The sequence below is a fragment of the Aythya ferina genome (genome assembly GCF_964211825.1).
Source record: "Aythya ferina genome assembly, chromosome: 10".
In the NCBI taxonomy this organism is placed as follows: domain Eukaryota; kingdom Metazoa; phylum Chordata; class Aves; order Anseriformes; family Anatidae; genus Aythya; species Aythya ferina.
The window spans coordinates 20,777,241-20,791,310 of NC_140306.1; the positions used below are offsets into that span (position 1 = coordinate 20,777,241).

The window sequence follows — 14,070 nt, forward strand, 5'->3', positions numbered from 1 at the left end:
TGAAGAGCTGCTGTCTGTGGGAAACCCACACAGGATCAGCCTGGGAAGGACAGCATTCCATGGGAGGGACCCCACTCTGGAGCAGAAGGGAGTGAACGTAAAGGAGCAGCAGAAGCAAAGTATTACAGACTGACCACAGCTCCTGTTCCTCCACAGCACTCAGGGCAGAGGAGGTAGTTTCAGTTTACTTTAAGCTCCATTCTCACTGTACTAGTCTGTTATTAAGAGGCAATAAATTATATTAATCTGATTTATTCTGAGTAATAACTGAGGAATAACTCATGAGTGATCTTGTTCTTATCTCAGTCTACTAGCTTTTTTCAACACATTTTCTTCCCTCGTCCTTTTGAGGAGTGACAAAGCAGCGTGGTGGCATTTAGTTGCCCATTGGTGTTAAACCACCACAGGAGAATAACCAGGGAAGCCAAAACAGGGTGCAGAAGCAAACTGAGCTAGAAACTGAGAAAGGACTCAGAAAAGGATCATATCTCTGAAGACTGGTTAAAAACAACCACCCTCACATTACATTCCAGTTAACCACACACTCTAGTGTTCATCCTTAAAAGCATCCAAGAGGTTTTATACTATCCAGCAAAAAAAAATCAGTGTTCATTTTGTCTACACACACAAGAGAATTTCTAAAATTTCATCTTTATATGATATATAACATACTTGTCAGATGTATAAAACTGCTTTTCATCCATGTAAAATGGAATCATATTATATGGTTAGACTCTTTCTCCTTATTTTCTCTTTAAAATTTATTATCATTCGTACCACCTCTAGAAGAACAGATAGTTTCATTTTAATTACTAATGTTAATTATTTTCTAAATGAGACATTTAGAAAAAAAACACTAAGATGTTGACAGATAATAGCATGAGCATCCCTCCCAGAGAAATATTTCTAGTAAGAGAAACATAACTGCACTGTAGCAAAATCGGAGCTGAAAAGTCATATCTGTAATTCAAAGAAAAAAAGCAAAAGAAAGGTCTTTGTACTATAAAGATTTGTACTATAAAGCTCCAGATGAGCTTTGGCCTTTCTAATTTTGTCCCTGCACAGCCTCGCAACATCCTTATAGTCCTCCCTCATGGCCTGCCCACTTTTCCAAAGATTATAAACCCTCTTTTTTTTCCCAAGGTCAAGCCATAATTCTCTGTTCAGCCAGGCTGGTCTTCTTCCCCACCAGCTCATCTTTGGGCACGTGGGGACAGACCGTTCCTGCGCCATTAAGATTTCCCTCTTGAAGAGCGCCCAGCCTTCCTGGACCCCTCTGCCCTTCAGAACCGCCTCCCAAGGGACTCTGCCAACCAGTGTCCTGAGCAGCTCAAAGTCAGCCCTCCGGAAGTCCAATACAGCAGTTTTACTGGTCCCCTTCCTGGCCTCGCCAAGAACAGAGAACTCCACCATTTCGTGGTCACTCTGCCCAAGACAGCTCCCGACAATCACATCCTCCACCAGTCCTTCTCTGTTTGTGAAGAGAAGGTCTAGCGGGGCACCTCCCCTGGTAGGCTCACTAACCAGCTGTGTCAGGAAGCTATCTTCCGCGCTCTCCAGAAACCTCCTAGACTGCTTTCTCTGGGCTGTGTTGTACTTCCAGGATATGTCTGGAAAGTTGAAGTCCCCCACGAGAACAAGCACTGAAGATTTCGCAACTTCTGTCAGCAAAAAAATATCACATATGGCAGGCCACTGCTTGCTCGGTGTAGCCATACATCTAGTTTCATTGATTTAAATGATTCTTCTCTACCACCACCTATGAAGTGAAGTAACCTGAACCTACTCACTCCTGGGAATGTGTGAATTTACTAAATGTCAGCATACCTATGCTTTGGCAAACATTGTATGTGACATGCTATGGTGTCTCATATATATGTATCTAAGTAATTCACTCCAAGGTACATAGAAATAAGTGCAGTAGATAGCAAAGTGTGTGTGACATTCTGAAATTGTGCTATATGCAGCATTTGTCACAATGACAGGCTCTCATTTTCAAAAATGTCAAGGATCAAAGTTCTGCATATATTATAATGAAATACTGTGTGGGCTTTAAGAATGTCAGTTTTAAGCCCTAGATAACTAAACGCTTTTCTTTTTTGTTTAAGAATTTACTGGAGACCATGCTAATTGGCATTTATTTTTCATTTACTCTTACAGTTAGGCATTCATGGATACGCTTTTGCAATTACAAACAATGGATATATTTTGACTCATCCAGAACTTAGGCCTTTGGTAAGAATACTGTTTACTTTTCTATTTTATCTAGATATACATGTTGCATTTATTTTTCTTTTAGTGTGAAAAATGTAATAATCATTAAAAAAAAAATACAACGGATGAGTTACCCTATAACTATACTATACTCTATAGCTGTTACTATATATAATGCTTTATAACACTTTATAATGCTTGGTAAATTTACTTCTGGAAATGAAGGTTAGCATGAAAAAAATCAAGGAGAATAAATATACCAGTTGCTCTACAAAGGAGGCAGGCCTCCATTGCTGAAAAATGGCAAAGCCAAAAATTGCTATAATTATGTTCATTTTATGTTGAAATGGAATGCCGTAATGCTCTATTGCTGCATAATAACCCCTATTTGTCATGTTAAAGTGTTAAAGCTAATTTAATATGTGTACATAAATTTCAATAAAGCATATTTTTAAGCAAAATAAGGGCACAAGGGATTTTCATACTAAAAGAGAAATAGCTGCAGATTTTGCCTTTAGTTTCCCTTATCATCATCTTTGCAATAATCACAGTAAGAAAAATAGAAGTGCCTGTTACGTAAATGTTTATCAGCCTAACACCCTAGAGAACTGGTAAATTCTTGATTGCATCATTATTTAGGAACAGCACGTGCAAGTGTTCCATCACTATCAGATCTTAGTAAAGCATTGATATTAATGATTCCACTGCTTTACACACATGGATGCCATATGTATTTTGTATGCAGGCACTTCAAGTAATGTCTGACTTCAACAGTATTTTAGCAGAAAACAAATATCAATGGGATGGATAATTTCATATAAAATTATTGAAAAGCATATTTTAAAAATCATTAGCATATCGGATGTTTTCATTCATCACAAGAATTTTGTATTTCTAAGATTTGGGATAGGAATTACACATTTAACATTTGTATTTGTATTTATTGTTTCCCTATTTACTTTTAAACTGGAGTGGAGTAATGAAAAGTTTAACAGAGGGACTTTCATCGATGAATGGAAAAACTTTCTCAGTAACTTCACTGTAACTTCTCATAACAATGAATGTATATCCCCTTGTTTTATGAGAAGCAGAACCTCTGCTACCCAAACTATTAGGGAATATATAACTTCCAACCTCAGCAGAAGCAGTTTACTTTTAAGGAAGATAGCAAGCTCTGAATCAATCCCAAAGCACTTTATCTCTTAGCCAAAATATCTTCTGTCTTTACAAGAGAGTAGAGACTATCTCTACAAGTACATACTTCTCAAGTACATACTACAAGAATCTCCAGAACCCTATTACCAGCAGTGTCCAACTGGAGATTCTTCCTGAGGAAGATGCAGAAACTGGGTAAGAGGATGTGGAAAAGCCCCACAGCAGTCAGCGTAATTTCTAAGTTTCAGATAAGCTTCTGCTCATAAACATTTGGTTCTGATTTTTTAACATTAAAGCCTCTTAGGGTGGATATTTCTGTTACCCATACTAACATACTCATTTTCATCAGTCAGCTTGACTTCTCATAGTAATGATTTTTCCCATTGAAACTGTTTTATGCAGTTTTTATTTTTAATTCAGTTTTAAAATTTCTTTAGAAAAAGATTATATGAATATGGAAAGCAGAAACTCATAGTCTACCTTTTCTTTTCCGTTTCTTTCTTTGAGTAATAATTTGTGATGGTTATCTAATTGAATCATTTCACCACAATGATCAACAAATATTTTAATTTATTGCTGTAATGTTTTTCTACACTTCTCTACATATTGTTGACACATTCTTTTTATCTTTCTGACCTCTTATCTATCCTTTTTTCCCATGTTCTTCACTGCTCTGACTGAGGTTGGCCACTGAGCTCTCTTTGGCAACTGTAGCAAAGAAGAGGCAGCAATAGAGGCTGTAATAACCTCCTTAGAGCACCTGGATTATATACACAGAATTTTAGTGCACCATCAGGTCTCTTCTGCACATCTTCACTGCCTTGTTACCCCATCCATGTCAAGTGACTATTTGTGCAATTTTACTTTTAGCTCACATCCAGCTGTATTATAGACAAACTGTCTGCTCTTGGCTTGGACTGGCGTACACTGCGTTGAGTTAGAAACTGGCTTTGTAGCCGGGCCCAAAGACTTGTGGTGGATGGAGGCAAATCCAGTTGGAGGCCTGTCACTAGTGGAGTCCCCCAGGGATCAGTATTGAGGCCAGTTCTCCTTAAGATCTTTATTGATGATCTGGATGACGGGATCGAGTGCTTACCCTCAGTAAGTTTGCAGATAACACCAAGTTAGGTGCGTGTGTCGATCTGCTCGAAGGTTCTGCAGGGGAGGATCTGGATAGGCTGCACCGATGGGCTGAGGCCAACTGTATGAAGTTCAACAAGGCCAAGTGCCAGGTCCTGCACCTGGGGCGCAATAACCCCAAGCAGAGCTACAGGCTGGGAGATGAGTGGTTGGAAAGTTGCCTGGCGGAGAAGGACCTGGGAGTATTGGTTGATAGTCAGCTGAATATGAGCCAGCAGTGTGCTCAGGTGGCCAAGAAGGCCAACAGCATCCTGGCTTGCATAAGAAGCAGTGTGGCCAGCAGGTCTAGGGAAGTGATTGTCCCCTTGTACTTGGCTCTGGTGAGGCCGCACCTTGAGTACTGTGTTCAGTTTTGGGCCCCTCGCTACAAGAAGGACATGCAGGTGCTCGAGCGAGTCCAGAGAAGGGCAACGAAGTTGGTGAGGGGTCTGGAAAACAAGGCTTGTGAGGAGCGGCTGAGGGAGCTGGGATCATTCAGCCTGGAAAAAAGAAGGCTCAGGGGTGACCTTATTGCACCCTACAGGTACCTCAAATGAGGCTGTAATTCTGTGATAACCTAAAAATTCCTTAAACGAGACAGTTATGAGCAGACTGACTAGATTTGACTGTGCTGGCATTCTGTATGCACTGCTAGCATTCTTTGGTATTTGAAATGCATTAGACTAATCCTATTCATTATTCTCAGCGGTTAAAATGATGAAATAAATGTTGTTTTGCTATTATGTAAGATTTTTATATTAACTTTGTGTGTGTGTGTGTGTGTTTGTGTAATGCCAGTGTAGGGGGAGGTTGTCTTCAAAATTTTGCAGCTGTTGCAAAGGAAAATTTGATTGATTTGGTTTAGTACATGATCAGCCACTACCCTCAATGTTTTTTCTTATCTCTGTATATATGAAAATCCATGTATATTTTGTATATCCCATTCTAAATTACGTATCATGTATTTTTAATATCATTCCCAAATTTTCATAATACTAAAATTGTGACATGTTCTTGATCCCCCCATATATATGTATTTATTTATTTACTTATTTATTTATATTTATATGTATATTTTAAATCCTGTGATATCTCAGGTGCATCTAATGGCCTATATTCATTTGCAAGCCATTGGAATATATATTTGAAAGTTCCCTATCTGCATTATAAGAATTTGACAACATGCATGTGCTGCACTGTTTCTTTTTCTTCTGGCAAATTACTTCAAGGATTGTTCCAAAAATGATAGTATCAATTCTTTATAGAATTGATATTTGATTAAACAGAAGGAAATAAAATCCAGGAAAAGTGGATAGTTCAGACAGAAAGAGGGTGCTATCTGATTTCCTTATTTCTGTTGTGGTGGCATGTTTTATGAGTCAAAAGATGGTTTTCTTTTACTATCACTAGCCCCTGTATACATCTTGTAGGGCCTTATTTCATTACCTTACACAACAGTTTCTCTTTCTAAAATCAGAACATTGGGCAGTAGCCCATAAACTGTCAGCTGTAGGGAACTCCTGGTGATTTATTCATGGTCTGCTCATTTCATTTTTTGGAAGAGTCATTTTTACCTCTGGGTTCTGTCAGTAGCGCATAATGGGAGTCTTTTGTTGACTTCAGTGGAGTTTTTGAGAGTGATTACGGGCCTGGGCCCTTAGATTAATATTACAGGCCCAAATCCTGATACCATTGTAACTAGTGGCAAAACATTCCATTAAATTTGTAACAATAAGTATGTAAAATAGGCATGTAGGAGTGGAATTGGATAGCTCACAAAATGTATTGCTTACAATCATTTTGGTGGGTTGGATTTGACATTCAAATACATTGATTACGGACTTGATCAAGCTGGTTTATGTCACTGTTGTGCTTTGCTGTGGTGCTGTAAAGCCAGCACACTACTCGACTCCTGAGCTGCTAGGCCCAGCAGCCATGTCTGTTAGTCCTGAAGTGGACATGCTGCTTTTTTAGGAATTGTCTTTTGGGACACTGAGCAGACACGCAGGATAGCAAACGCTCGCTGGGGATGGCTGTTTCCTGTTGCACCAGATTTTTATCTTATGTTGATCAGTACATTTAATCATTAAGCTAGCAACATTTCTTACGCTGATTATCCTATTGGTTTTGGTTTAACATGTTTTTCTTGGCAATTTCATCTTTTTTTTTTTTTTAAATAATAAAGTTGGCTTTCAGTTAGGATGAGTGGTTGCTTGGGCAGTTGATGGGACTAACCACATATCAGAAGATGAGGAGGAAAGTGCTTTCCAGGCGTGAGGTACTTGTTGAGGTGTAGGATAGTGACTGAAGATTTCCAAGGCAGTGCAGGAGAGTAGCTTCCATGAGTAGCTGGTGCCGTGGTGGACCCTGAAGAACTTCCAGATGCATTCTCCTCACAAAGCCATTACTAGAGGGATGAGTCTTGACAAACAACTTAATAACCCTTGACAACCAGGCGCTAAGGAATCCCTTGGAAATTCCTTCTTCAATTATCTGATTGCGTGTAAATTGTCCACATGCTTCCCTTGCACGGAAACTCCTTTCGTACTCCTTGTGCCGCTCCCGGCCCACTTCGGCCCACGCCATCCCGCCGGGCTGCCAACATCCCTCTCTCCGCGCCGTCCCCAGCCGCTGTCGGCACCGGGCTGGGAGCTGCACGCAGACAGGCCCGGCCCCGGCCCTAGCCCGGGGGGCGGGGCGGCGGCGGCGGCGGCGGGGGGCGGGCGGGCGGGAGGGGGGAGGGGGGGAGGCGACGGCGGGGCGCGGCGGCGGCCTCGCTGCGCTGCGCGGCAGCCGCCATGAGGTGGCGCCCCAGGACCACCCGGCGGGGCAGCGGCGAGGGGCCGGAGGTTCCTCGGGAAAGTGCCGCGAGCAGCCTTCCCCCCCCTCCCGGTGGATTTCAGATTTTTGTTGTTGTTATTATTATTTTTAATTGTTTTTATACGTTATGCCTTTTTTAGTCTGCATTCCTTGTCACAAATACACTGATGATAATTCAAGAAACTATAGCTGTTGGCAGAGATATTTCAAGAAACATCCATAGTTCTGTATTGGAATTATCCCGTATGCTGCTTTTTGGTTAAAATCCCGTATTTTTTACAGAGAGCAGTGTTTTTTATTTTATATGACACTATTTTAAATTTTATGCTACTGTGTTGAATCTCATATTCGATATAAAACCATAGATATGAAAAAAAAGTGAATTATTTGGGAATTCAAAATGAATTTTGAGACTTTCAAAGCAGCGACTACACATGCTTGAAATGTGCATGAGGGCAAAGTTTTTCTTGCTACTTTATATCAGATTTTACTGGTTAATCTTCAGTGTTCTGTTAGCACTTGCAGTATGCTAGGTGGTACTCCATTAACTGTTAGGATGCAAAACATATATCATGATGACGTTACGGATTGTCAGTGAAATGGGCACACTGAAAGTAAAAGAAGGGTAATAAAAAGAGCCTGTGTACTTTTTACGTTTGCTTAAAAACACCCACTGTATTAGTTGTGACTGACTGGTCCTTACTGTAGCTGTCACTGTGTAGTCTTAAATATAGGTGCCAGAGGAAAACTGCCTTCTGAAGAAAGTAGTAGGATTAGAGAGAAATTCAAGAATGCCCGTGAATGAGCAGTGCCTGCAATAGTCACATATTGACATATTGGTGAATCTTAACTATTTTTAGGGGTTTGCACCATTGCCTCTCTGTCATAATATTCATGTCGTTTTCTTTGAATCTAGCAAGATTGCTAGTAAATCTTGTGAAGTCTGTGGCTTATTGATTCATAGCTGGCAGCAGAATTTGTGTTTTTGTGCAGGGAATAAAGAAGGGTTTTGTTTTCAGTAATTACGATGTTCATTTAGGATAGAATGTTCTAAGTTTCTGTCCAAGAAGATCAGGTTCCTGAATTAAAGAAAATATGCATTTAAAACAAATGCATCTGTTATGAAATCGAATTGTGTCTTTGATTCTATTTTATTTTGATAAAAATAATGTGTTAGGAATGTGTTACAGATTACAGATTATAGTATCCATCTATTAGTATAATAACATTCGTGATGACTAAGGATTTTATATTTTGGAGTTTAAATCAAAATCTTTTATCTCTCTGAGGAAACTGAGGCATCTGTTCATACTCTCGGTATAAACTCTGGAAGGATAATAATTGTGGTGATTTTTCGAATGGCTGTATGTGAATACTCTTTTTATCACTGTAAACCAGTTCAATTGACAAATTCCTTTTTTTTTAAATGGTGCACATCTTTATTTAATTTGAGCAATCTTAATTGGGAATGTTATACATAGAAATCAGAGCCTGTATATATATTGTAATACGTTCGATTAAATACATTGGCAGTTTAGTTGCCTGAGTAATTTACCATTTTAAACTTGTTGCCTGTCATGAGATACTGCATTTAGCTGAAAGATGCGGTATATTTAAAGATTGCTAGACCAGTATTAAGTCTTTTGTAGCTTTAAATTCTGGGAAAATTTGTTTCTCCTAATATAGAAAAACAGAGAAATCTGAGTCTCAGGGGAAACATTAATGCCCCACTTAAGCAGTGTTAGCCTTTCATAAGCAGCAAATCTCATTTCTCTCTGGGGAGTCCCGCCTGGAACGTAAGATAACCTACACTTACCCTTGCTTTATGCAGCGACTCCATAAAACTCTACAGCTGTAGCTGACAGCAGAATATTTGAATGATTTGAACAGTGTAAATGCCTCATGTTCATTTAACTGAAGAATTCAATCACTTGAATGCCAATGATTATTCCTATTGGAGTTTACATTTAAAAAAGACAGTGCATCTGAATCCCTGTGAGAACATTAAATTGCTATCTAATTAAAGTGCAAAATTACATATATTTAAAAGATAATTAAAGGTTTGAAGGCTGTTGAATAACTGGTTGTACATCTAAATGAATCACTGAAAATTTGTTAGCAATATGCAGAGCTTTCTTTTATTCTTTGCTTTCAGCTTTGAAGTTAGGTATAACCAAGCTCATGGGTTTAAGTCTGGTAGTATTAAGATAAAGGCAGATGTTTTTAATTATGTCTACTCAAACCCCAAATAATTATAAGCAGCTGCCAGTTTTACATAATCCCAAATGATAAGGTCCTGAGAATGCAAATAAAATCGTAAATAGAACAGTTGTTTTTTTCAGCAGCGTAAACCACGTACATGTTACATTGCTGGTCAACTGCAATCCACCTGAAAACATGAGTTCAACCAACACGCCCTTTTTCCAGTCTGTAGTTGTGTGACTTAAAGCTATTTTCTGTTGCTTTGTTTTTTACCTCCCGTTACATATTTCCATGTTGTTTCATTGATTTAAACATAAATGCAGTATTTGTAACATAAGCATGTGTTATAATTGTAAGGAGACAGCAATTTAAATATGCGTGGCATGAGATTTATATTATTTATTTATTTACATTGCTAGAAGGTTCTTCTGTGTACGTGGTACATCTGCTTGTTCCTACTTCTCTGCCTGGAAACTTAGAATTGCATGTTTTCTTCTCTGTAGCAAATGACATAGCTCCTGTTGTCAGCTTTTATCTACAGTACTGCTGGAAATTTTATAGTGTGGCAGTTTTGCACTGCCATCTGGCATGAAAAATCAGTCCAAAATAACTGGTTTTCACTGCCAACCATAACCTAGGAACTTCTGGATTAATGTCTTAAATAATAGGCTTATCATGAAAGTCTCTCTTTGGAAGGAGTTGTTCTTTTTTTTTCCTAAGAAAATCAAAATGTTACTTTATATACATGTGTGTGTGTGTGTATGTATATTAAAATAAGGAACTTTGTACAGCACGCAACTTTGTTTTTGACTGGACATCAATGAATGTTCCCCAAATTTAAGATTAAGTGCAGACCAGTAAAAGACCATCTGAAACCATAGAATAGATGCAAATCATGAAATAAAATTATCACAAGAGATGAATCAGGATCGTGGGGGTAGGAAAACAATTTGAATGAAATAAAGAGCTTAAAAGCTGAGCAGTAGTGATTTACATTGAGGTAGGATGCAGCTTCACATGTATCCCCTGGCCAAATGTTTTGGAGCTATGTAGTGAATGGAAACTCATTTGCTATCAGTGATGTTATATAAACAGGTGAAGCACTGAAGGGAATTTTTCACATTTTTTTAATCTCAAAATAATAATCAGTCTATTGAAGCAATCTCTTCCCTTTTCTTCTCATGTCCTTCCCCTATATCTTGCTTTGCTCCATAGTATTTAAACTCAAAGCATTTTAGGGCAAGCATTATTGTGTTAATGGAACAATGCTGAAAGACTTAATCCATATTTGCAGGAATTTGTCATTTGGAATTAATAAAAACCTACCTGAGAAGTAGGAAAGAAGTACCCCTTTTCCTTCCTTTCTGTGTGCTGTTTATTAATTAAAATTAGTTATATATGCAAGCTCAGCAAAGCATATTTGCATTTATTCGTCTCTCTAAAAAAAAGGTGGGGATAATTCTGAAGTTCTATTTAAATTAATATATTATCCTAATTTTGAAGTACTAATCCATAATGATGAAACTTAATCAACTAATGCTGCATTTTAAAATAGGAGCGATTTTCTTTCTTTCTTTCTTTCTTTCTTTCTTTCTTTCTTTCTTTCTTTCTTTCTTTCTTTCTTTCTTGTAGTTCCTGATTTCCTACTTTTGTACACTGGATAGTAGTTTGGGATGGAGGAGGTTTTTCCCTTGAAATTATTTTACCTCTTCAGCTTTTGGTGGTTGTTTGTTATATACTTTATTGCTATCATATTTTCTCACAGATGATTCCACAAATGTGGCTAAGCAAGTTCACTGTCTATTGACACTTCCAAACAATTCAAAGTTGCTCTGACACTATCAGAGCAACTTACTCTCTCCTACCTCTCCATTATCCAGATGGACCACATCTGAGAAATTACTATCACCTTAGACCCAAGGCTTGCAGCTGTTAAGATGTAGTTTGCTCCTTCCATGATCAGATTGCTACGCTCTGACTTATAAACACGTGGCAGATCATATTCAGTGCAGATGGTTTGAGACTGTTCATGTTAAAAAAGAAAGAAAAAAAAAAAGAATATCAAAGTGAAAAGTTTAATAATGGCACATGTAAATGGTTGTATAGGGGGTGGTGTAAAAATGTGATTCAGTCTTTAAGCAGTACACGTCACACATTGTTTGAATCATCCAGTCCTATAACAGTTTGGCCAAGCCTCAAATAAAAGATACTGAGGAAGATAAAGCTCATTCGGATTACCAAATAAAATTATTTCCCCTGTTCTTTCCACAAACAAAAGAATATTGAAGCTGACATTAAATTCTGAGCAGACTAAAAGATTCTTTATTCGTAGTTCAGGTATTTAAAAAATTTCAGTGTCTTTCTTTCTCTCTTTCTCTCTCTCTCTCTCTTTTTTATCTTTTCTAGGGTTTATCTACTATATAATATCACTACACATTTTATATTGGCCAAAGTAGATTAACAGCACACAGTTTAAATCTAGTTCTTTTCCTCATGCACTTAAATCAGTGCAATTTGGTAGAATTCCTAGTTTCTGTCTTTCCCAATGGGTCCTATACTGATTTGTTTCAGTGCTTTATAGTAATCTTGCAAATGGGATTGGCTTCAGCCTTCAATCAGTATTTCATACTACAACCAGGAGTCTCAGACAGAGATAAAAGCGAAGCTAGATTCAGTATGCTACCATAGAAAATGGCATAGATGAATGCCATTTTTAAAAGCTGGTGGATTGCTTCCATATCCATGAATAACTTTTACCGAGAAATTAGAATAGTAATAAAACTAGAACAAAAATAAAGAATGGCCTGTTGAACAGTAATATGAAGGACTCGGTTATATTTTAGGCCCCAGTGACATAAGGATATGTAAATTCACTGCAGGGAATAATGTAATAATCTTCATGAAGAACACGTGTAAGTAAAGTTACCCACATATATGAATAATTTATTTTTTATTTTTTTATCAGAACAAAATCTCCCTCATGGAAGTATTTTTTATGTTTTCTCTGCATCCTTTCCCAAACTATATCATGAACATTCTTCACATATTGACGTCTTGTGTAGGCAACTCAACACTAGTCCCCCAAAGTCTAATAACTGAATGAGGGGTTAGGCTTCTCAGTACTTTGTTACTTCCTGTTCTAAATGTCATTTAAGATCTGCACTTTCAGTTTGAGTGTTTATGGAATCTACCCCTTGCTTAAGCACTGGGATTTTGGCTTTCTTTCTGCTTCTCTGACATGGAGATAATTCTTATTCTGTCTTCGCTGCAGAACTTTGTTTTGTCCAGCTCTTTATTTAGTTTCTTTTGGATTTTGTTTTTGTTCTTTGCATGCAAGGTATGGAATCTATATGATTAAAATAAATAATTAAAAATTAACATAATCAATATGATGCAAATTATTTGCTGTACATTTGAAGCCCACTTCTGCTGTCAGACACACAACATCAACTCCCATTGTCATAAGTAAGGTTTTGCATATGTGTCTGAGAATGCAGCACATCCCAGAAGCTGTTCAGCATCTGTGAGTAAGGATGCAATTAAACATTGGAACCAGGACAGGAGTTATTTCACGTTTGTTAGACTCATAGAATCACAGAATATCCCGAGTTGGAAGGGACCCGTAAGGGTCATCAAGTCCAACTCCTGGCACCACACAGGTCTGCCCAGAAGTTTAGACCATGTGACTAAGTGCACAGTCCAATCACTTCTTAAATTCAGACAGGCTTGGTGCAGAGACTATGTCCCTGGGGAGCCTGTTCCAGTGTTCACCATCTTTGTCGCCCTCCTCTGGACACTCTCCAACAGTTTAATGTCCTTCTTGTACCGTGGTGCCCAGAGCTGCACACAGTACTCGAGGTGAGGACAGACCAGCGCAGAGCAGAGCGGGACAATCACCTCCCTCGACGGACTAGCGATGCTGTGCTTGATGCACCCCAGGATACGGTTGGCCCTCCTGGCTGCCAGGGCACACTGCTGGCTCATATTCAACTTGCTGTCAACCACAACCCTCTCTGCGGGGCTGCTCTCCAGAGTTCTACTTTTGTTCTACGTTTGTTCTACTCAAATGTTCCCAGTTAACTTCTATGTAACATTGTTCAGCTCTCAACATTTCAGAGTTTGACTGCTACCATTTCTAGACAAGTAGGAATAAATCAGACCGAATCTTTACTTGATTAATAGGTACAACCCCAGAGAGTAGGCATAGTTACTCCTTGTAGACATTAAAGGTAATACAGGTATAGCTGCAACCACAATGAGAGGTTTACAAAACATAGAAAGATACAGAAATCAAGCCCTGCTAATGTACCAGACATTATCCTCTCATTTTTTATTCTTGTGAGATTTAACTATGGTAGCTTCAAAGTTTTGTGTTTCTGTACTTGGGTTTTGTTATCTCGTCGGCTATCAGAGCTAAGTCATGTAGCAAGAAGTAATCTGAGCACTGAGCTGCTTGAATTCACGATCTGGTATATGAGCATGTGCTGAAATGAGTAATTCTTTGTCTCTTTACCCATCTGTTGAATAGCATCAGCCCAGAAGTACACTAGGTGTTATGAG

General features: G+C 38.5%; 1 protein-coding gene across 6 annotated transcripts in view; it reads left to right on the forward strand.

Moving 5' to 3' along the window:
• Nucleotides 1–14,070, forward strand: part of CACNA2D3 (calcium voltage-gated channel auxiliary subunit alpha2delta 3) — a 468,808-nt gene that overhangs the window by 343,877 nt on the left and 110,861 nt on the right. For all 6 annotated transcript variants that reach the window (XR_014696338.1, XR_014696339.1, XM_084530631.1 and 3 more), the window contains exon 17: nucleotides 2,161–2,235. Coding sequence is in view for 4 of the 6 variants with exons in the window: in XM_084530631.1 (XP_084386757.1) it covers nucleotides 2,161–2,235 (75 nt within the window). In the remaining 2 variants the exon portion in view is untranslated. The remainder of the gene's footprint in view (nucleotides 1–2,160; nucleotides 2,236–14,070) is intronic.